The 25,525-nt window shown below is 42.3% G+C and overlaps 2 protein-coding genes across 2 annotated transcripts in view; one reads left to right on the forward strand and one right to left on the reverse strand.

Annotated features, from left to right (window-relative positions):
• Positions 1-25,525, reverse strand: part of adamts7 (a disintegrin-like and metallopeptidase (reprolysin type) with thrombospondin type 1 motif, 7) — a gene marked incomplete at both ends in the record, with an annotated part of 192,011 nt that overhangs the window by 110,128 nt on the left and 56,358 nt on the right. The window contains one exon of the mRNA XM_080729396.1: positions 14,582-14,725. Coding sequence (XP_080585522.1) covers positions 14,582-14,725 — 144 coding nt within the window. The remainder of the gene's footprint in view (positions 1-14,581; positions 14,726-25,525) is intronic.
• On the forward strand, positions 20,148-22,805 carry LOC308287982 (DNA repair protein complementing XP-C cells homolog; the record flags this gene model as incomplete). The annotated part of the gene is made up of 1 exon (XM_080729334.1): positions 20,148-22,805. The coding sequence occupies one exon, from the start codon at positions 20,148-20,150 to the stop codon at positions 22,803-22,805; it is 2,658 nt and encodes an 885-aa protein (XP_080585460.1).

The raw sequence follows: 25,525 nt of genomic DNA on the forward strand, positions 1-25,525 counted from the left end.
CGTTTTTCGTACCTTCAGACCCCCGCGTCTGCCTCCACCTCGCTGAGATCTATCTTTGGAGGGGTCCCTTGTTCCTGTGCGTTCAGTAATTCCAGAGATACACTCCTTCACCCTGCCTGGTAGGCGAAATTACCTAGAGACTGGATGGTACAAACCGGCGACAACAAAATGGCGACCCCACTTCAAGATGCGATGTGATTGGCCGGCAGTTGTATAACCCTCGCTGTGATTGGCCGGTAGTGTGATGACGCAATTTTGGCGCGAGATCCGGTCCCCGGCAAGGATCTCAGTTTACATATAGAGAAGGCTTTACAGGCTGAAATTCACGGCGCGGATCTTCTAAAACTTTTGTGTTTTAATAGTTAGGAGAATTTTAAGATTTGTTTTATAAAAAAAGTTACATAGTACAACTTTAAGGACAACTTTGTTTTTTACAACAAGGGTTCATATTTTAGATTGTAATTAGAGAAAAGAAAAGATGAGTGTTAAAATGAGTTCATTTATTGCTTTCTATTGTTTTAGCGATTTTAGTATATTTATTTCAGTGGGTGGGGGCAAGCGTGTCCTTTTAGCGTGGTTGCTTAACGCTGGTTTTTGACATTACTGAAACGAAGCAGATAAAAGCGCCAAACTTTTTTTTTTTTGCATTTTGTTTTGCACAAAAAACCTTCCTTGGGCTAGAAATTGCCCCCCAAAACACCCAAAAACCTGTGAAAAATTATGACTCATCACTAAACCATCTTTGTGTGGGGCCATTTCTAGCCCAATGAAAGTTTTTTTGTGCAAAACAAAATTTGTTTGCAATGGATTCAGAATCATGACAACCCCCTAGTTAGACCCCTCACATCCTACTTAAAGCAGATTTCTTTTCTGGGTATTTTCCTCCTGTATAGAAAGTCGATGGGAGCCCAACTTGATATGGATATTATATGGGTAAACATCAAAATAAAGTTTGGTACCCAAGGCTAAACTCCATCATTAGGTCCTAAAGAAGCCTCAAAAAAAGTTTGACGCTTTTATCCGCTTCGTTTCGATAATTTTGTTAAGCAACCAGGCTATTTTAGACACAATAAGCTGGCAATTTCTTTGTTACTATTTACACCAGCCCCCATAAGTCACATCTGACCATGAAAGATTACTGTGCATCTTGGGAATGAGCTTATTGTGTCTAAAAATACATATTTAGCCACTTGCATGCATGCCCCCAACCTGAGGACTCACATTCCTTCTGTCTGACCAAAAGATGATAAAATAATAATAGATGGGATATTCAGTATTTTCAGCCCAACCCAGCAGATTCGCTGCCCACAAGGAGCGCGTGAGCAATTAGGGGTTAAGAGTCTTGCTCAGGGACACACATCGACATTGCTATCCTGGCCTGGAATCGAATCAGATGTGTTCTCAGCACTTTGAGTATGGCTATCAATTCTGCCCGACTGTGAAATGTGCTGCTCCACCTCCACGCTGAGCGACTGAGAGCCGCAACACTAGCCTGACCAACCATGAACATGTGTTCCATTCTCACCGACTGAGAATGGAAGGCCCACTGCTATACACCGAGGCTATAGTCACTGGCCTTGACAGAATGCTGGCACCTGATATGAGTTCATAAAAATGAATACTGTAACTTGCCGTCTTGCTGGGTCTGATGTCTGAAGTAAGATGAATAATACATTTATAATAAATCAATAATCGATAAATCAATAACCTAAAAGGAATATAAATTGTATTTCCGTTACAGTTACAAGTTTGATTATACATTTATATTTTGTATAATATTATTACAGGTAATATTATTATTATATTTTGCTTATTAACAATATATTCCTGAGCTGATGGTAGGTGTGTCGCTCCACCTCAGCAATCCATCTTCCAGGGGTCTGGCACATAGTAACGGGGATACTTATTGTCGGCTGATACCGATTGTCGGCTGATACCGACAATAAGCCACTCCCAACCTACTTGGTGCAATTCTGTCCAGTGGGCTGGACCAAGTCAGAATGGCAGAGGGGGGAATTGAGATGGGGTTTAGTGTTGCTTATGGTTGTTGTTGAAGTGAGGAAAATTATTTTGTAGTTCAGTGAGACTTTTCATGTTCTTGTGGGGGTTAGGGGTATTTAAGTATTTATGGTGTGTTTAATATTATATATTTTAGAACACCCCCATTTGAATGGTGCAGTCCAGGTCACCTGGGCATAAAAGGCTGCTGCCAGATAAGGGGAGTGGGTAGTTGAGACGAAGATGAAGAGCAGTATGTGTGGTCTTGTGCTCAATAATACACCTTCTGGTTGTAATCTACTGGCCTGGCTCCCTTACGGTTTCCAGTGGCAAGTCGGGCATCTTCACAGCCTGCCTACCTTTCTTCATTATGTTCAAGGGAAAAAACAAACCATATGGTATTTTTCTTTTTTTCTTTTTTTCGATTGGTTAATTTGGCAACAAACCATCGAGTTATTTGGGGTGGAAATCAGATGATTTCAATCAGTGGCTGACAAAACATTGTTTTGTGAGATATTTCATGGTCATTTAACAATGTTTTGTGAGATAGTTGTCTCCACCAGCTGAAAGGCATGGGGAGAGATTATGTTTTCGTCTGTGCGTGTGTGTGTCTGTGCGTGTGTCCGTCTGTGCGTGCATCCGTTCATCCAGTTTGTTACCAGCTAATCTCCGGGGCCGTTGGCCCGGTCGCTGCCAAACTGTGCACACACACTCCCTGGATGCCAATTCAGAACCTCTGCTCCACATATTTCACATGGGCCTGTTCTACGCCACCAGGAGGCTGATCTTCACAAAAATACTTTTTGGCCAGTAATACTACAGATTTTGTCCAAAGATCACGCGAATCGGTAGACAGTATCTCTACAGTCATGTGATTGTCATGTATCTGTCCGATTTTCCATATTCCATCCTGATTGGCTAAAACTGGCTTCCAAAGTTTGCAGGATTGGTCCGTTTTGAATAAAAAGCCTGAAATAATGAACGCTGTGTGCGATTTTGTTGAAATTGTGCATGCACATTCCCAATAGGCAGAGGAATAAATGCCACTTTCAAATCAGCCTCACGGTGGTGCTATAACAGGCCGATTCGTGTTTTTACCTATAATTCCACTGATCAGTGTACAACTTTGTATGTGCACTCCCTAGAGGCGAAAGAAAAATCTTTGCCCTGCATTTTTCATATCTGCCTTTTATAGCGCCACTGTGAGGCTGTTTTTACATAACATTTTTTCCTATTATTCCTTGAGATTTTATTCAAAAATCATGCAAATCAGTATCTCTATAGTCATGTGATCAAGACGAATCTGTCCGATATTTCATATTACATCCTAATTGGCTAACATTGGCTCCAAAGTTTTTGGTCCATTTTGAACAAAATTACTTAAATCATAAACGCAGCTTGTGATTACAGAGAAATTCTGCACGCACATTCCCACTAGGTTAAGGAACAAATGCCACTCTTTTCACATTGGGCTGTCATAGCGCCACCAGCAGGTCGACTTTTGCCAAACTAATGTTTGGAACAAAATTCCTCAAATCATGCATGCAGTGTCACATTGCCGTTAAAGGCCAAATAAGACATGGCACCCTTTTCACATTTAGCGCCACCAGGACCTACCGGTACCTGGCCTGGCGGAGACCTGTGCTCGGAAGAGCACTGCTTCTAGTTCATGGTCATTTAACATTATTTTGTGAGATAGTTCATGGTCATTTAACTCTTTCTGTGCGAAAACCGAATAATCTCGGTTCTTTTTTCCATTCCAATACTAATTTTTTAATCTATTTCGCTTACCCTGAGCTGCTAGTAGCGACGTGGGTGGTCCTGGCTCCTCCACCGCCTCCCAACGAGCCATTCTACTTGTCCCGATGATTTATTCCATTGAAAATGGTTTAGAAAAAAGTTTAGAGCCCACCCAAAAAAACGCTGTTTCAGCAAGACGTATTAAGGATTACAAGAACCGACATTTTTCGGTTCATTTAGTAAAATGAATTCAATAATCGGAGGCATCAACGATCGCCCCGGTCTAATTTAGCATCCTAGCACAAGGCCGTGATTCTGTTTACACTGCCCGTAATGGGAAGAAAAGGCCGCGCCACGCCGCCCACTCCAATAGAAAAACACATCTTTACAGCAGATTTTCTCCGGATTGTGTTCCGAGGCCAGCAGACAAGTTATTTTGGCGGCTGAATAACTTTAGATCGCTCTTCTAAAAAATTATATAGTCGATTGCTAACTGATAGCTAACTTCCTCCGGCTCGCTAGCATAGCACTCATTCGAGTGAAAAGCCAAGCCAGTTCAGGCTGGCGACCCGGATGTGATAGTGAATGCCTACGGGAGAATGGCTGGCACTCTAGCGGCACCTAGCGGCGCCCGGCAGTTATTGAGTTAACATTGATAGCACTGACAGAGAATATAAAAACGGAAAATGCTAATTCTACTGCAACTCCCATCATTACCACAGGATCAAGTGAAATAGGCTTTGAAATATGGTGCAACAATTTACATTTAAATCATCTTTCAACAGCTGCGTGGAAATGCAATATGGTCACAGTAAATTGGGTTCAATTACTGGCTCCTATAGTGAAGAGCTATAATTCTACCTCACATTGTTTGCCACGTTCAACTGATTGGTTGATAGCACATTAACATGCTCAATGCTGTAGGCGTAGACTCCGTAGAGGGATAATTATGGCGTGCTACAATATGCAGACTGCAAATCTCCACCACCTGTTGCTTTTATTTTAAAACAAATGAGCTTGTTTTCCTTTTTTTATATACAGTATATATATATATATACACGTATATACAGTTTAACATTGTTTTTTAAATGTTTATCCCAACATTTTTGTAATTTTTTTCTTCTTTTTTTCTATACTTTTCATTTGTATTACTGCATGTTTTGTGAGGGTACCCTAGGGGACAAAGGGAGAACATGCAAACTGCCACACAGAAAGTGCCCACCTTGGGGGTGGGCACTGATGAGAACACATCCCCAATAATTCACTTTAGACCTGATGAAGAAGCCAAAGGGCGTCGAAACGTTGTCAATTTTAATGTAATAAAGAATCAACTTTGGGAGCGAGCCACCAGTGTGCGGACTTCATCTTCTTTTCCATGTACGTATTTTTAGTCCAGCACCTGGTACCACATTTTTTGGGATGTGCGTGCCTCTCTCTGAGCTCACGTCCCCAGTGCCCACAGTGGGAATCGAACCCAGGACCTTCTAGCTGTGAGGCGACAGCGCTATACTGACTGTGCCCCCCCCCCCCCTTACTACTTTGTAACTTGATCTGTGCAGTTTTTCTTGTTGGAAGCGTAAAACCTCTGGTGAGCAGTTGTAGTTTATCTTCATGTGTCTGTCTAAGGAATTGTAAAACTGATGTTGAAAAAACAACTGCAGAGTGTGTGAACTTGCGACTGTCTCCACCACCCTATACAGTACATACTATACAGTACAGTACATAAGCCATCCTGCTTGATGACATGTTTAAGAGCAGTCAGAATGATTACTGATCTAACACAGACTATTAAAAACAATAGCAATTAAAATGGTCCTTGAGTGACTCGACTCGATTGCAAGTGTGGCTGCTGTGACGTGAATTTCGCAAATGAAATTTCGTCTTTTTTTGAATTTTCCCCATTCAAGAAAAAAACAATTCACGAATACATTTATATAAATTAAACTGTACTTTTCTCTACAGAAATGCAGAGCATACGATTCCCGATTAAGCCGGTCGATTTGACATGTGGCGCGAGTATGTGGCGCAAAAACTTGTGGGTAGAGTAGCGCGCCAAACTTTTGGTCACTCTTGAATATTAAGTCGGTAATAAAGTAAAAAGTAAAAATATAGTGTGTTTCCCTGTTGGGGCATCCACATTTAATAATTCATGCGACTTTGGTCACTTTATGTATATTCTTCTTCTTTTTTTTGCAATAGCTTTCGACACTTTGTTTTATTTATCTTTTTTTTTGTGCTTGCTCTTTGGACTGTACACTACAGTACTCTTTTTCTTTTTCTTACTTATCTGTAACTTGTAACCTTAACTGCTGCCTCTGGGCAACTGAATTTCCCCCATGGGATAATAAAGGTAGCCTATCTATCTATACATTTGATAATTAGTGGTGAAAGGGATATTATTAAAATAGGAATATTCGAGGAATTATATTTTTTGGCATGCCTTCACATGCTCATGCAGTGTGCCTTTTAGGCTAATTGTCTCCACTTTGCCGTAATTAAATGCATGAAAAGCTTTGGGGCTTCTGGCGTCCTTCCCCTCTGTGCCCTTTGAGGAATTCATGAAGAGAGGTTTTGTTTATGTGCAGCCCCATCTGTGTGATAACATCTCTACCCCACTGTTCCGTCTGACCTTCTGCATTCCTCATAAACCAACACCTACGGCCCCGACATCTGAAACAAACAGAGTGCTAACAGCCTGGGGGGATTTGCCACAATGCAGCCCTTGTACTTAAAGTCAAGAAAATGAAAGACAAAACAGCCCGGGAAAAAGAGTTGTAGAGGCCCTCATTGCGCGCTATAGAGAGAGATCTCTCTCTATAGCGCTGCTGCTACTCAAAGATTTGTCATTTCAGATCATGACAAGTGACAAGCCAGTGGGCCAATACAAATGATTTAAACTAGTGAAAACAGCCGATCTACAAGCACACAACGCCTCGCGGTGCGAGGCGTTGTGTGCTTGTAGATCTGCTGTTTTCACTACTTTTGTGTAACGGCCTTGTATGATGAAGCAGGGTTTTGCTTTGCGAAAAAAAAATGATCAATTTGAAACTTGGAGATACGAGGTTTCTGCCCGACAGTGACGGTTTACTTTGTTGGCCGCCCAGCCCCCAAAATGGAACAAAGGCCGACATTTTATTTGTAATTTTTTCCTAATGGCCGGCCTGGACCGGCCGGGAATGAACCGGCCGTTCGGGAGTTGTCCCGCTTTTCCCAATGGCCAGCACGTCCCTGGGAGGGGGACTTGAAGAGGATAGTAGATTTTTGCTAGAGGAATATGAATGGGAATATAAAATGTAAACCTAAAGCTGGAAATACATACTGATAAACAATAAATTGGACCAAGTGCTTGCAAGTACCGGTATATGCTTTGTTTGCTGGTGGAGACGCAACAACAAGAGTACAGCCTAATGAAATCCACCTCAAATCCATACTTTTATTGTGCAATTAAGAGCTGTAGTTAGTTTCATGCCATTAAAAAAAGTAGAAAGAAGAACAAAAGTTTAGTTCACAACTTCAACAAACAAAGCCTTCAATATTCTTGTCTGAGAAATAATATGAATACATTTTAGTCATGTCATTAAATTTATTTCCTCCTTTCTGGCTCTTAATTCATTCGATTGCTGGCAGTATTACAATATATTATCATCAAGGACGGCAGTCTACAGCTGATCTAAATTAAACCATATTTCATTATTTCAGTTGATTATTTAACTCTCAAATACCTGGAACGCGCCCGAGTCGCGTTAGATTTTAACCACACATTATTTTATGCTTTAACTTTAGAAAAATAGCAGATATACAAGCTCACAGCGCGGCACCGAGTGACAGCGCGGCACCGAGTGCCGCGCTGCGAGCTTGTAGATCTGCTATTTTTGAAAAATCGTGAAAATGAGTGCAAGTCTTTGAATATCTTTGACCCGATCTTTGACCCGACTTCTAAATCCTTCCCCTAAATCATGCTGTTCTCAAACCTTTTCATGTCAAGGACCCCCAAAATTACAGGTATTTGGCCACGGACCCCCATCTCAAAATATGTTGTTCCAGGGACCACCCAGAAGTAAATATTTGAGTTACAAATGTTCGCTTTTGAGTAGATATATTCAAAGACTTGCCAAAAAAAATCATGATTTTTCAAAAATAGCAGATCTACAAGCTCACAGCACGGCACGGAGTGCCGCGCTGTGAGCTTGTAGATCTGCTATTTTTCAAAAGTTAAAGCAGTCAATAATCCTAGGCCTAAATGGGTTAATCCATTCAGCTGCAATACATAATTAAGCACAATGGGAACTGGGAACCAGCCAGACACATTAGAATTCACAAAATAGGAAGAGGCTTTCAGCTATACTGAAGACCATTGTGCTTAGATTCACCCCCACAAACATTAAGCGATACGAGGCACAGACGGACGCCTGAGCACGGAAGCACACACGCACACGTGTGTGCACACACACACACACGCACACACACACACACACACACACACACACACACACACACACACACACACACACACACACACACACACACACACTTTTGCATTTCAGTAGCCATGGCTTTTTTTAATTACACAATGGAGATTTTCAACAAAAATGCCCTGCATACTTCCTTCATCCAACGAGTGGGTTAACAATGCTTAATTAGACACCAGTTTTTTTGTTTGATTTTCTGTAGGCTACCTCTGCACAGGCAGTTAACTCATTGAATGCCCTTTTCAAGATGGCCGCCAAGTACCAGGATGCCACGTTCCTAAATTTCTAGTGCACGGATCAATTTTTAGTGCACGGATCGTGCACGCCCATGCACCATATATGCACCATATGTGTAGTACTTTTTAACAGCTTTCAAACAAAATAATCCGCTTGGAAATCCGTTCAGGCATTCATGAGATAGAAGCCTTCAAAGTCAGACAAAACAAACACTGCCACCTTCCTAAATTTCTAGTGCACGGATCAATTTTTAGTGCACGGATCGTGCACGCCCATGCCTAGATCATGCACCATATGTGTAGTACTTTTTAACAGCTTTCAATCAAAAAAATCCGCTTGGAAATCCGTTCAGGCATTCATGAGATACAAGCCTTCAAAGTCAGACAAAACAGCCATTTTTGACATTTTGAAAGATGTGTTTGTTATGGGGCTAAACATGCAATTTCGCAATTGCGATCATGCCTAATACATTTGAGCCAGTTTTAGAATTTTTTTTATAAAAAAAAAATTGAAAAAAAAAAAAAAAAAAAATTTTTTTTTTTCAAAATGGCTTCCAACTCGGGAAACTCGGGCTGTGGCAGCCTGGGACTACTGTAATAACTCGGGAAACTCGGGCCTTGGCAGTCAATGAGTTAAAATGAATACCAGTCCGTTCACCCCCAAATCTATCCTGGAATTCCTAAACGTATAACCTCTGTAACACGGTTAAACCTAACCTTATTCCTAACCTTAACCTCGGTAAAACGGTGGCAAAACCTAACCCTATTCATAATCTTAAAGGAGTAGTTCACCCCCAAAATGACTTTTTTTCTATTGATTACTCATGCCATGGAGAGTACAGTTCAATAATATTTTTAGTTTTTTGTCACATTCCTAAGACAAAAATTTGATTCGAGTAAATTTACCCCCATTGATTCTGGATGGGGACCCGTTTCGAAACGGGTCCCCATCCGGAACGAATGGGGGTACATTTATTGTTATCACATTTTTGTCTTAGGAATGTGACAAAAAACTAAAAATATTATTGAACTCAAGTCTCCATGGGGTGACTAATCAATAGAAAAAAAGTAATTTTGGGGGTGAACTACTCCTTTAAGGCCTAAACAAAAACCGCCCCACCGAGCGGTTGGTGTAAAGAAATTAACAGATTTTTGGGCAAACAGACTTGTTACAGTTAAAACAACCCACGAACAGACAGACAGAATCTCCTGTGTGTGTGTGTGTGTGTGTGTGTGTGTGTGTTGTGTGTGTGTGTGTGTGTGTGTGTGTGTGTGTGTGTGTGTGTGTGTGTGTGTGTGCGCGTGTGTGTGTGAGTGCACGCGCGCACGCGTGCATGCGTGGTGGTGGTGTTGAGGGGGCATGGTGTTAAGCTCTCCCGCAGGACTGTGTACGTTTTTCACTCTGAGGTCAAAATGCTACAGGGTAGCCATAAAGTGGTCCCTCTTAATGAATTCCAGGTGTTATGGTTTCAGCTAAAGACATTGGGAGAAAAGTATGGAATAGTATAACGCCCTTCATTGTAGAAAGAAACAAAACAGACACAAAAGTTGTCTACTTCTTTGAGAATAATGTCATGTAGTTCAGCTGTTTGTTCACAGAAGCTGTGATGAAAACTATGCCACTATATTTCAGTGGCATATCAACATAGAAGAGCACAACAGATTTCGGGTGCATTTCATCCATCACAAATGCCAGAGGGAGTTTTGAGTGGCTGTCCATTAAACCAAAGAAAGGGTTCAAAACAGCCACAAAAGGTGTCTACTTCTTTCAGAATAATGTCATGGAGTTCAGCTGTTTGTTTGTTGTTTTGTTTTTTTAGTTTTTTCTCATCACAGAAGCTGCATCACTATATTTCAGTGGCATGTCATCATCTATAAGAGCACAACATGAGTTTTGAGTGCATTTCATCCATCACAAATGCCAGTCGGAGTTTTGAGTGGCTGTCCAAATCAGGAATGTCAAAGTCAAATACACAGAGGGCCAAAAAACTAATTTGCTACAAGTCGAGGGCCGGACTGGTTCAATGTTTATTTAAAACTCACAATGTGTCTGTCAGGATCGCTGCAATGCGTTGTAAGCATGCAGAGTTTATTTATTTTGATGGGGAAATGACTTTCTTCTCATTGAACTGTACAGCGTTGCTTGTGTTGCTTTGCTTCCATGTGACAATGTGGAGGACGGCACGAGTCACGGCCGCATACACAACACATGAAAGCTGTGTTTTAGATCCTCCATTCTAAATCCAAATTTCCCTTTTTGGTTTGTGATTGGTTGGCTTCAGCTGTCTGTCTAAGGAAAGCATGAAATGTGGTGTGGTTGGCTGGCCTTATCTGTACATTTAGCATGTTGTGTTACGCTGTTTTGCATGCGGCTGCGACCTGCGGGCCGGTTCCAATAGAAATTAAATATCATCCCGGGGGCCATAGATAATTCATTCGCAGGCCGGATCTGGCCCCCGGGGATCTCTATATAACAGGGAATCATCTGGGAATACGCATACTGTATATGGACATTTTATTTATTTTATCCTTTATTAATATATATCCATATACATATATGGAGTTAATAACGTTTTCGGGGAAGGTCGGGTGTAAATCAGAGTAAAGCAGGCTCTTGGGTCAGTTAGGCCTGGGATTGATGACATAAAAGGGATTTTGTTTCTGGGAATGACCATATATGGATTTATTTTATTTTATCCTTTATTAATAATAATGTATCCATATACATACAATATATTTTATGCCCATACATGGAGATCCCTATCTGAACCAGCCCCACAGATATGGGCCATGCCTTTGCCATCTGGCCAGTGATGTATATCGATGACATCAGGGATCTTCATATATGGGCATAAAAGGGATATCCATATATGGACTTTTACATAGGTGATGTCACCTGTGATATCACCTGTGATGTCACAGTGACAAGGGAACCAACCCTTAGACTGTAAAAATGTGTACTAACTGACTGACTGACTGACTGACTGACACAGTATGGATATCCAGGGTTTGATCTTTGATGAGGTGATGTCACGTGATAGCACGTGACATCACTTCCTGTACGGATGGAAGGACGGACAAGCTGCGACATTTCTCATGGTATACTGTGACCTTTGTTCGCAAAGAAACCCGGCAGAACCCTCAATATCTATCCACCTCTTTCCGCGGGAGTTTACTGGAGATTATTTGGACCATACTTCCGGTTTGACAGCAGACATACAAGCTCACGTCGCGTCGCAGATGTAGCCCGTTGTGAGCTTGTAAATCACACTCGGCTGCGGTGCCGGAAGCTCGGTACAACGTCTGCGCAATGCACTATGGGGCGTTGGAAACCCGTGGATAGCTGACCTGTTGTGACATCACATTGTTGACTCAATGACCAAGCCTGTTCTGGCAATTAGAGATACATGATGTCTTCAATATTAAGCCCATATTTGGCAATGCCCATATTTGGCAATGCCCATATATGGACGCTCCATATGGCCAAGACAGAATTAATTTGCAAATCAAGACTGTTGACTATCATCACCTGGATATACATATATGAAGATCACAACACTGACTGGGGGGGGGGACTTTTTTCTTATTTCCACACAACAACTCCAAGATAATGAAATAGTTTAAAATAAGCGATATTCCCCTTTAAATGTAAGAGAAAAATATATTTTATTTTTATTTTTATTTTGCCCCTTATTTGTATAAAATGTAGATTGTAAAATATAAAATCAAACCTCGGTTCGAAGTGAAGCGGTGAATTGTTCTAGAGCTATGAAATCTGTGTTCTAGATCTATACATTCCCTGTGTTCTAGATCTATACTTTCTATGTACTTTAGTTCTATATTTTTATTAATTCTGAATGAATGAATGATTTTGTCCGGAGGGCCAAATTGTCATGTGAAGCTTGACCAATCCTCAATTCTGCACGGGATATGCACGGGACAGACAAAACTAACCAATCACAGCGCAGAGATGCACAGGACAGGTACGGGACACACAAAGCCACTCCTTGGAAGCAGCTTTCACCGCTTCAAAAAATAATAACTATTATACAAAATGTTCACCAGTGTTGTCAAAGTATACTATGAAAACTGGTCAAGCATAGCTAGAATTGTCAAATAATGAGGAAGAGGGAAACCATTTGAAACTAGAGATACTATTCCAATAGTGTGGGCTTGCATGGAACACCATGTATGGGCATAAAGATCTACCCAATGGGCACTCCAACATGGGACACCATATATGGGCATAATGCCCAACGGGTACTCCAGCATTAAGCCCTTTGCACACAGGACAGTTGCGTTTTTTTCGTTTGCGGCATGAATAAAACGCATTGGATTTGGTGTGCAAGGCTGTGCGGAATCGGATCCAAAAAGGAGTCATAAAAGGAGTGATGAGTTTTTTACCGCATGCGACAAGACGCACAAATCGAACTGGGTTCGATCGAGAAAAAAACGCACGGCGGCAGCCACTCGTCGCACGGCTAATTCGGAGCCGGTGTGCATGAGGTCATAGAGAATCATTGTTTTCTTTTCAAAAAATTAGATTGTCCGTTTTATCCGTGCGGTTAAACGCGCCTGTGTGCAAAGGGCTTTACTCTGAGACTCCTACATTCAATCCATCTTGAATGGGTCTCTCTTCCTCTCTCTCCAGACTCATTTCCCATTGGGTGCTTAACCCATTCAGAACGGGTACACAATACACATTATAGTGTATTATTATGTTATGCTTTAACTATTGAAAAATAGCAGATATACAAGCTCACAGCGTGGCACTCGTGAGCTTGTAGATCTGCTATTTTTGAAAAAATAGTGAAAATTTGAATTTTGACCTGATTCTATATGTGTATTTTGAATCCTTCTAAGATATTTTGAAAACCCTGTGTTTCTATGTCAGCAATCTGGCTCAGTTAGTCTGTTCTTGAGAGACTACTATGTCAGTGGTTCTCAAACCTTTTCATGTGAAGGACCCCAAAGATGATATGTATTTGGCCACAGACCCCCATCTCAAAATATTTAGTTCCAGGGACCCCCCAGAAGCAAAATGTGAGTTACAAATGTTCGCTTAAAAAATACATATATTCAAAGATTTGCGCACATTTTCACGACTTTTCAAAAATAGCAGATCTACAAGCTCGCAGCGCGGCACTGAGTGATTGAATGGGTCTCTCTTCCTCTCTCTCTCCGGACTAATTTCCCATTGGAAATGCATTGGGTGCTTAAAGTTTCAAAAACGGCAAAAGATTTCATGCGGGTCGTTGTTGTTATTTATATCAGGTCACACTTGTTGGTGATGATGTCACCAAGAATGCTGCTCCCTCATTGGCTAAAGGCCCTGCCTGCCTGCCTGCCTGTCGGCCAGTTTTGAGGAGAATAACCTTACTACATGAAGATCTGAGAGAACATACTGGTCGCGCTTTCAGCGAGCCCACAATTAGACCATCTACAAGCTCACAAAGTGTAGTGCGCTTGTAGATCTGCTATTTTTCACAATATTTATCTTTGGAACTGAGACAAACACAATGTAATGCCTCAACTCCTACATTCCAAGTGCTTGTCAGGGTAGGGGGGTGCCCAGTTCAAATATGATTATTTTGGGGCAGATCACAGCCTGAAAAGGTTGAGAACCACTGTCCTAAACCAGTATTAGGAAGGGAAAAAAAATCAAACCTCGGTTCGAAGTGAAGCGGTGAATGTTCTTTCTATGTGTTCTAGAGCTTTGAAATCAGTGTTCCAGATCTATACATTCTGTGTTCTAGATCTATACTTTCTATGTGCTTTATAGTTCTATATTTTTATGAATTCTGAATGAATGAATGATTTTATCTGGAGGGCCAAATTGTCATGTGAAGCTTGACCAATCCTCAAGTCTGGACGCACGATATACACAAAGCCACTCCTTGGAAGCGGCTTTCACCGCTTAAAAAAACAAAATCACACACCCAATGTGAAGTGAGCGGTGGTCGTGCTTGCATAACGTCTTCAGACTAGGATTTAAGTCTAGGATGTACAGGCTATGCTACACACACACACACATTGCTATGGCAAAACGCTGAGGTAAATGGCTACAGACACACGCACAGCCACTCTATGGAGCGGTTTACCACCGCCCAAAAAAAAGAAAAAAACTCTGGTACTCACTCGAGAAAGCGGGTGATGTACTGGCGACTGCAGCGGGACCAGCTGGGCAGGGCGTAGCCGTACAGGAGCTGTGGAGACATGACGAAAGGTCTTTTCCCAATGGGCTCACAGTCATTACCGTTCCCGTCATGCTGAATCCCAAAGCTGTGACACAGAAGCAGATTCCACACAGAGGAACAATGTAAACACAGACAGTAGTATATACATTCTGCAGATAGTTATCAGCAGAATAAGTACGGTAAGTAATACTGTACGGTTAGCTGGCAAACACACACATTTCACTTCATTGCAAATAATTAAAAACTCATCAGGTTGGTCTTAGAATGTCTTCTAAATCCGAACAGTTTTCTGAAAAACGTATGTATATTATATCGTCGTTGTCGGATGAAAACCCTGTATGTCCAAAACTGTTCGTTTTGCATTTATCATTTTAAAAATGATTTAAACTAGTGAAAACGGCCGATCTACAAGCACACGTCGTCTCGCACCGCGAGGCGTTGTGTGCTTGTAGATCGGCTGTTTTCACTACTTTTGTGCGACAGCCTTGTATGATGAAGCAGGGCTTTGCTTTGTGAAAAAACATACAATTTTGAAACCTGGAGATACGAGGTGTCCACCCGACAACGACGATATACTACAGTATATCAGTGGTATATCAAACTTAAAGGGATATTTCACCCTTTTTTCCTATTGATTACGCACCCCATGGAGACTGAATTCATGGGTATTTTCTAAGCCAATAATTTAGTGGCCAGCAGTGGTTAATTAATAATTAATTGAGGCTTAAGTAATGATTAACTAATGATTCCCTCATTTGTATTTATGTATTTTTTGCTTCCTTTGTATTGGCAATATCTTCTTTATTTCCTTCAGTGCCACGTCATAGATTTACACTGGCCTTCATGATTACAAATAATGTTGGCTCAGCAGAGAGCCAAGCTGTGTGGTCTAGATTAGAATATAAAACCTGCCACAAAAAGTTCGAAAATCTAACTTTGGTCGATTATACCTCTCCTTTAATAAACCCAAAATTTGCCAACATTCGGTCCATTATATCCCCCCTTTAATTGTGCCAAATGGTATTGTGTTTGATATCATTGTTATCGTTGATTTGTCACCTTTACAATGAGGTACAGCTTGTAAGGATCTGGCATTCGTGTAATGAGCAACACAGCCAAACGTGTGGGTAGAGCCCCTCCAAAAATGGTCAAAATGGCCTGGCAGGCCTGCAATACTGTTCTTTTGGTGTTCACCTTTGTTACTTGGGGCATTGAATGATTGCACTCTCTCACAGTAATAAGGAAAAGAAAAAACACACATATTGGCAATTTTTACACTTTGTTAATGTTAAGCTCAGTGTCAGGGAAGCCCAAAACGAGAGTAAATGCCAGCAGAACAGTATATTGCAAGCCATTTTGGCAAAATTCTGGTCGGCGCTATCCACACGTTTGGCTGTGTAGCTCATGCCTCGAATGCCCGATGCTTACAAGCTGTACTTCGTTGTAAAGGTGACAAATCAACGATAAAAATGATATAAAATACAATACCATTTGGGTTTATTAAAGGGGAGATATAATCGACCAAAGTTAGATTTCCGAACTTTTTGTGGCAAGTTTTAGAATAAATAGTCCCTGCGGTGAAGATTTTGTATTCAGCTGTGGAAGAAGTAGGTCAGGAATGCATCAACTATCAATGTATGGAATGTTTTTTTTCCCTGCGAGGCGTCAGTTGACCTCCAATATGGTAACACGATGAAAGATAGCCTGTGAAGACTGCCGGGTCAAACGCAATGCACCTGGCAATGTGCTGTCGACAACTGATACGACACCACTGGGAACCCTGAGATCTCATAGAAACAACTGCATTAGCGACAAATCTCCATTTTCTGAAGATACATTTTAATTATTTTTATTACCTTTATTAGGCCTAGAATTATTGAATGCTTTAACCGGTGAAAAATAGCAGATATACAAGCTCACAGCGCGGCACCGAGTGCCGCGCTGCGAGCTTGTAGATCTGCTATTTTTGAAAAAGTCGTGAAGATTTGTGCAAATCTTTGAATATATGTATTTTCAAAGCGAACGTTTGTAAATCAAATTTTGCTTCTGGGTGGTCCCTGGAACTAAATATTTTGAGATGGGGGTCCGTCTTTTCATTTTTGGGGTCCTTCACATGAAAAGGTTTGAGAACCAATGACACATGAGTCTCTCAAGAACAGACTAACTGAGCTCCAGTTAAGTGAAAAGGACCTTTTCTTTGACGATGGCCGGTCAGATTGCTGACATAGAAACATAGGGTTTTTCAAAAAACCTTAGAAGGATTCAAAAGACACTTATAGAATCGGGTCAAAATTCTAATTTTCACGATTAAAAAAAAATAGCAGATATACAAGCTACATATATCTGCGAGCTTGTGAGCTTGTATATCTGCTATTTTTCAATTGAGAGCATGCTCTCTTTTGCAAGGATGCCCGCCCGGAGTACAACATGATCACAACATATACAAAAAACAACAACATTTTAAATAATAAAGTGCAATATAGTGAACAATATTTAGTATGATGCATGCAATCTATTATGATACAACAGCAAGTAGACACTATGCAACAACATAGTGTATTTCCTACAGGATGGGAGACCAGAATCATGGCATGAATATGAACCAGAGTATTTCATTTGTAGTCACACAACACTGAGAAATTGGTTTTGGAACCAATGCTAGTACACAGTAGAATGTTTACAATGGATTATCAAAAGACTAATCTCTCAGACAGATCAATCTGTCAGCGCCACTGCCCTAAACATGCAGTGTGGCTGTTAGTAGAAATGAACACAGAAGCACCCGGAGGGACTAATAAAAGGGAGGAGACCATTTATACACAAGAAAGGAGGAGGTGCCCCCAGAGGCAGAAGCTAAGGGGGGGGGGAAATGTTTCCTTAATTTTTTACAGAATGGGTTCCCATATTGTCAAAAGACTAGATCAGGGTTCCCCAATAGGCGGCCCGCGGGCCATTTGCGGCCCGCGGGGGGCTACTGTCTGGCCCACACCAACCCCAGTAATAATGGTGGTATAAGAGCAGCAACAACACTAGTATATTGTCGTTGTCGGGTGGAAATCTCGTATCTCCAAATTTGTACGTTCTTTCGCAAATCATACAAGGCTGTCGCACAAAAGCAGTGAAAACAGCAGATCTACAAGCACACAACGCCTCGGCGTTGTGTGCTTGTAGATCGGCTGTTTTCACTAGTTTAAATCATTTTTAAAATGATAAATTCAAAACGAACGGTTTTGGACATACAAAATGTTCACCCGACAACGACGAAAACTGTCGCTTGGTACTCTAGACATAATTCGGCCCTTGGGGAAAACTAATTGGGAAACCCTGGACTAGATGGTTGTTGACAATATCCAAGTACCAAGCTGTAAGAGGGTATGTGTATGTTCGTGTGCATGCAAGCTAATCTCGTAAACCGCTGGAACAATCAGAACCAAACTTGGCATATGCCAAAGACTCCACAATTATTTTTTTCCTCCACATTATGTTTTATACTTTTGGAAACATTTATTTAACTTTAATTTTATAATGGAAGTCAATAGGGCTTGGATCAGGTTGAAACCTAGTCTGAATATGGAAGCATACGTCATAGATACCTCATACTGTAGACAAGTCATCATAGATAACTGACACCGGGATCTACATGAAGTCACGCTATTCCCATGTCAATCTCAAGATCCACATGATTTGTTTTTTGAGCGATGCAAACCGCTCCTTTGTCCCTATTTTTTACAATAATTATGATGTCACTAATGATGATGACATGAGTTAGCCAGACCAATGAAACACTTTGATTTGTCCATGATGTCATAGGCACAGAGGCACCCGATTGGTTCACACTTTAGGCCGGAGAAAATAGTATGGTGTCATAAACATGGTGTCCAATCAAATGCTTACTTGATCATAATGTCATGGATACATGCAAAGACCAATCAAAGAATGCGTTTAGTCAAAAGAATAGTACGTCATAGACATAGTCATCCGATTGGTTTACCCTGATTTAGAACACGTTTAGGCCGAAATAATTAGTATGGTATTAAACACGGAGGCACAGATACCTCTGATTGGACAGATACCTCTGATTGGTTGGCTTTAGCCAATATCTACCGTTCATTGTTATGAATTGACCAAACTGAACAGACCATTGAATTTGAATTTCAAAATTGTATTACATGAATATCACCCATAAGCAGAGAAAATAACCACACTTTTAGACAGACTGTAGATAATTTCACAGGTTATAGATGACAGGCAGCTAATACAAGTTTAGAATATAAATAAACAGCCTTTGAAAAACCTCTTATATTATTTAATAATATCTTCAATTTAAAAGGGAAAAGCATATATGATTATTTAAAGAAAAAAATCAAACCTCGGTTCGAAGTGAAGCGGTGAACTTTTATTCTATGTGTTCTAGAGTTATGAACTCCGTGATCTATACATTCTTTATATTCTGAATGAATGAATGATTTTATCTGGAGGGCCGAATTGTCATGTGAAGCTTGACCAATCCTCAAAGTATCCAATCATCAGACCGGGACGGACGTTACACACATATTCTGGACGTACGGGACAGATAAAACCTGTTCATTCTGGACTGAAATGACCATATATGGACATGAGGTGACAGACATTTTGTTTTTGATAAAACCTGTTCATTCTGGACTGAAATGACCATATATGGACATGGGACACACATTTTGTTTTTGATGAAACCTGTTCATTCTGGACTGAAATGACCATATATGGACATGGGACACACAAAGCCACTCCTTGGAAGCGGCTTTCTTCACTTCAAAAAACAAGGCTTGAAAATCGTCCTCAGTATATCATACTCCCTACATATGTTTGCACCGCTCACTTCACACGGGTGCGATTTTTTTAATTGTCACTTACAATACATTATGGACTATTAATACATGACATCTGTACCATAAATTGGACCGTAGGCTGTACCATTGTAACGCCATATTTGTTTGAGTGGTGACAACATCAACACACTTTCCGGCCCATGCAGCCTGTCACTATGGCTACACCATAATGACATCATGACAGTCCTTCATCATAGCCCTCCCAACCATTGCCCTTTTATACACACGCAATCCCAAAATTGTCCTCCCTCTTAGCACCAGCAGGAAAGAAATCAAGTTTCATGAAGCTAATGAAATGTCAAGCTTTTTTACAGCGTTTTAAAACATCATCTCATACAGTCAACTTTTCACAACTGGGTGCACATGTGTCCTGGCAGCCTGTTTGTGTATATTAGAAGCCCCTGTCTGCTGGCTAATCTGCTGTTGATTGTAACAGTAACATGATACAACTGCTTGGAACCATTAACGTTTACCAGAAGTTATTAACTGTACTGAAACAACCTGGAAACTGAAAACACTGAAATCCAAATATAGAGACTTGACCCCAGGCCAACAAAGAGAACCAACCAGAACCTTGGATCAAAATAACTACAAATCTGGAGCCATAGATATTCTTGAAGTATATGGTAGGCACAGGAGATGAAGAACACCCCAAAGCCACGTTCCTTTTCCAAGCCAGGAAGGGTCTATGCCAACGAGACTACGACCACCATCACCGGTGAATACTTCAACTCCCGTCCGAAGGCACAACCAATGACTAACAATGATAACGATGAAGATGACCTTGTGGTCCCCATGGCAACAACTACAGCTGAAACTGACACAGAGTCAGTAAATGAGGATGTCCAGGAGAGTGAGGATGATGACTGGGAGGAGGTGGAAGAGCTGACTGGAGCTCTGGTCCCGGTAGAGCCACCAGAGCCGCTTCCGTCATCCCGTCCAGTGGAGATTGAGATTGAGACTCCAGACATCATTCACAGGAGACGGAGAAGGGAAAAGCGAAAGGCGATGTTTGAGACGTACCTGAGAAGGATGACAAATCGTTATAAAAAGGATCGGCTGATAGACACGCACAAGGCACACCTTGTGTGCCTCATAGCCAATGGGATGTTCCGGAACCGCCTTTGCAGCGAACCGGAACTGCTGGCCATCACTCTGTCTCTGCTGCCGGTCCACTTCAGCAACGTGGCTAAGGGAAGCATAGACAACCACTACCTCTCTGGACTGCTCAAATGGTTTGCTGCTACATTCACCCTGAACCCCGCTCTTCCATGCGAGACGCATCCGGACCCAATGGGCGTGCTGGAGAGACGGCTGGCCAGCCTGTCTGCCAGGGACCACCAGGAGATGACACATCTGTTCCTATTGGTTTTGAGATCTCTGCAGCTCTTCTGCCGATTGGTTCTCTCCCTGCAGCCGATTCCCCTCAAACCACCGCCTGCCGGGGGTGAAGGAGCCAACTCCTCCAGCAGTGCCCCAGGACAGAGCAAGCCTCCTGGGCAGAAAACCTCCAAAGACGGCCTGCCTTCTGAACCCAGGGTCTCCCCTGGCACCAAGAGACATGCCGCCACTAGCGGGAAGACCAAAGGAGAGAGTTGGCGGAAAAAAGCCAAGGGGGAAAACATAAAAGAGGAAGAGGAGGAAGACGTGGAGGGAGAGAGGGGTGTCACGATAGGCAGACAGAAGCCCAAGAAGAATGTTAAACGCAGCAGTGCTGCATCAAAGGTTAGCTACAAGGAGGAGAGCTGCAGCGAGGAGGGGGAGGAGTTCCAGGTGACCAGCGAGGAGGAGAGTGAGGATCCCGAGGGCCGGGCTAAATCACAGAAGAGGAAGTCGGGGAAAGGAAGAAACAAAAACAACGCAGCGCCACTGAGCAAGAGCGGAGGAGGTAGGAGTACTAAGAGGGCAAAGAACAACGAAGAGGGCAACAACGATTGGGAGGGAGACAACGAGGAAGAAGACGAGAGACGAGAGACGAGTGAAGGAGCGAGGAGAAAGAGCGGAGGGGAAAAGACACGGGTTACAGGCGGTGCAGACGAGTGGCTGGAAGTGTACGTGCCCAAAACCTCTTCCTGGGTCTGTGTGGACGTGTGGCAGGGCGTTGGCCGGCCGCACCTCTGCTTCCAGAATGCGACGGCGACCTACGTGGTGTCTGTGGACGGGGAGGGTCGCCTGAAGGACCTGGGCAGGAAGTACGACCCCAGCTGGATGACGCTTTCCAGGAAGAGGCGGGTGGAGGAGGACTGGTGGGAGGACACGTTGAGGCCGTTCCTGGGACCGGAGGACGAGAGGGACAGACAGGAGGACAAGGAGATCGACTCCGTGATGCTGGACAAGCCTCTTCCGATGTCCATAGCGGAGTATAAGAATCACCCTCTGTATTCCTTGAAGAGACACCTGCTGAAGTATGAGGCTCTCTACCCCCACACGGCTGCCGTGCTAGGGTACTGCCGGGGGGAGCCTGTGTACTCTAGGGACTGCGTGCATACTCTGCATTCTAGAGACACCTGGATGAAAGAGGCACGCACCGTCAGACCAGAGGAGGAGCCATACAAGATGGTGAAGGGTTTCTCCAATCGCTCTCGTAAGACCAGAATTATGTCAGAGCCGAAGGACCTGCCTCTGTTTGGAGAATGGCAGACTGAGGAGTACCAACCTCCTATAGCTGTAGACGGGAAGGTTCCTCGCAATGAGTATGGTAACGTTTATCTGTTTAAGCCGTGCATGTTGCCTGTGGGCTGCGTTCACCTCCGACTGCCCAGCCTGCACCGTGTCGCCAAGAAACTGGACATGGACGCTGCTCCAGCTGTCACAGGCTTTGACTTCCATGGAGGATATTCACACGCCGTGACCGACGGCTATGTTGTCTGTGAGGAGCACGAGGAGATCCTCAGAGCAGCCTGGGTGGAGGATCAGGAGATCCAGAGACAGAAGGAGAGAGAGAAGCAAGAGAAGAGGGTGATCTCTAACTGGACTCTCCTAGTAAAAGGCCTTCTGATCAGAGAGAGACTCAAACAGAGATATGGAAAGAGGAACCAGTGGCTTGCTGGCGGAGCAGGGACCTCAAGCCAGACTCACACCCTCGGCGGAGAGGGGGCAGGTGGACTGTCGTCAGACGATGGCGAGGGTGAAAGTGGAGTTCCTGGAATGAAGACGGCAGCAGAGACTCTGGCCATGTCCTGGCCTCAGAACAGACAGGAAGAACAGGATAGGGACTCAAACGCACCGACAAAGAAAACAACCAAACGAGAGAAGAGAGGGCAGCAGAAACACCTCTTCCCCTTTGAGAAAGTGTGATGTGGGAGGTCAGTAGGCAGCAGCTTCTGTTCAGATGCTCACCAGTAAATCCATGAGCAAAAAACGTGTGTACGACATGATGTCTGGTAAGGCATAATGTGGCAAATATAGTGCAAATATTAAGGTATACAAAACCTAAGCGAACACTCATCTGTCTCGTAGGGCCAGACGTGGCCTAGAACTCCTTTGCTTGCTGCTTTGAAAACCAAGTTGGTTTACATTAGAAGGTTACATTAGACGTTTTTCAAGAGCTCAAACATTATGAAGTTTCATTTAAATGCCAGTTTCAAAGTTACCTTAAGAAGATTTTTCCCCCCTAAATCTAATCATAGCAGTCTAAGTAAATAATTAAATCTTACAATCTCATGACACCCTAAATAAACTAATACCACTAAAATTCTCATGTAATATGACACTTTGTCAATACATAACGTTTTATTGACAAAAGCTTTCTCCCGAATTTGTACGGCCAGTTCAATATTAAATGGGAATTTTAGTGGTATTAGTTTATTTAGGGTGTCATTAGATTGCAAGATTGAATTTAATTAGTAATTGTATGAATACATTTAGATTTATAATTTTAAGTTTAATTGTAACTTCCTGCCCATTTAATTTGAAACTGGCATTTAAATGAAACTTGTGTATTCATAATGTTTGATAGATCATAGATGCATGATTCTCATATGTGACAGAGGTGGCTCCAGTGAATTGTGACTGGGGGTACTATGGGGGGGGGCTGGCTTTTTTTTTTTTAGAGCAGGGGCTAATGAATTTTGTCAACAAACAATAATGAATAATACTAATGTACGACAAACAAGATTCTCTCGCTTAGGGGATGGATAACTGAACAGACCAGATCATTGGCAGATGCCAGGTCCAAATCTGTGGACTGTAGGTGATCAGATAGGGTTTTTGTGAGGCTGAAGATGCTTTCCAGCATAAAAAGTATGATTTCATAGTATGGTTTACATAAAAGTCAGTCAATTGTCTTTCATATATTCAAATATATTTGATATATTTATTCCTTAACCCATTTAGGCCTGAACACATTATTACACAATATTGTATGCTTTAAATATTTTTTTAAAAATCGCACCCGTGCGAAGTGAGCGGTGCAAACTAATTCCTGCAAGGGCGCCTGCGCGAATCAGTGTTGATAGGCCTGCATGGCAATATTCTTTGTGTTGTGTATGATGTCAGTCTGGAGGTCTGCTCAGACTATATAAGGTTTTCGTGTGTCCTGACCTTTACACCAGCTCAAAACGAACACCAACCAGGATTCGAAACAGCAACCATAGACTGCAGGGTTTAATGTAGCGTGGTCGCTGTCTTGAATCTTGGGTGGTCGTAGATTTGCGCCAGAAAGTTCCAGGATATGTGGTTGGTCAGACTTTTTATGTCGGTTACACCATCAGGAGTATATTATGCGCAACATACCAGCCAGGTTTGTTAGTATCCTTGACCAGACCAAATAACAATTTATCGTGCACATTCATGTGCACATTTATGTGTCACCAGAAACTCCATTTGGAGTAGCCGAGATGCAGGAGAAACTCTTAAATGTCGCTGTCTGAAAACAGATAGAGCCAAATAGAGCTTCTTGTGGGTTATAAAGCAAGAGGGAGACCGAGGGAGAACAGACAGGAGGTCAGACAAACAGCCTGGCCATTAACAGCTTGGTGGCAGTCAAAGAGTGAATAGAAGAGAAAAATAATATGCAGTCCAGACCAGAAGCTCAAACAAAACAGACAGAGAGGGCAGAACGGAGAGGGGATCAGACAGACAGAAAGATGGAAGGACCTTTCCTGAACTTTAAACCGGCACAAATCTTTCCTAAACTTTAAACTGGCAGATTGAACAACACACAGGATTCAAAACAGTAATCATAGCCTGTAAGGGTAATGTAGCGTGGTTGCTGTTTCGAATCCTGTGTGGTGTTCAATCTGTTAATTAACATGAACAACACAGCATTTGATTGGCTGTTCTGTTTGGCTAACACATGTCGTCATGAGTAGAACGGTTTCTGATTGGTCGATTCTAATGTTTAGTTACTCAACTAGCCAATCGATGAAGAATGAAAGAATCGTCCCGTGCTAATATGTTTTAACTAGATAAACCGAAAGTGAAATATAGGAGCGGTTTGCACCGCTCAAAAATAGCAGATATACAAGCTCACAGCGCGCTGCGAGCTTGTAGATCTGCTATTTTTGAAAAATCTTGAAAATTCATGCAAATCTTTGAATATTTTGACCCGATTCTATAAGTGTCTTCTAAATCCTTCTAAGGTTTTTTTTTTTCATTTTTTTTTTCATCATTTTTTCAAAATAGCAGATCTACAAGCTCGCAGCGCGGCACCGAGCTTGTATATCAGCTATTTTTCAATAACTAAAGCATTCAATAATTCTAGGCCTAAAAACATTATCACAATTGGGTTTGTCAGGAGCTAAGCCTTCACCAGGGGACTAAAGCCCCCTCTGGAGCCGCCCCTGCATCCATGCTTGTGCGCTCTCTCTCTCTCTGTCTGTATCTCTCGCTCTGCAACATGCATGTGTGTTTGTGTGGAGGGGAGAAAGGGGAGGGGGAGCAGCAGCACTCACACACTGCTCTGCGGGCTGAGACGGATAGTTCTCCATTCAACAGCGTTTTACTGACAGAATCAGTGAACGGGGCAGCCGGGTATGGTGTGCATGCATTAAATGCGTCAAATATTTGATCGCAAT

Source organism: Nannobrachium achirus (assembly GCF_963921795.1).
Source record: "Nannobrachium achirus genome assembly, chromosome: 7".
NCBI classification, from domain to species: domain Eukaryota; kingdom Metazoa; phylum Chordata; class Actinopteri; order Myctophiformes; family Myctophidae; genus Nannobrachium; species Nannobrachium achirus.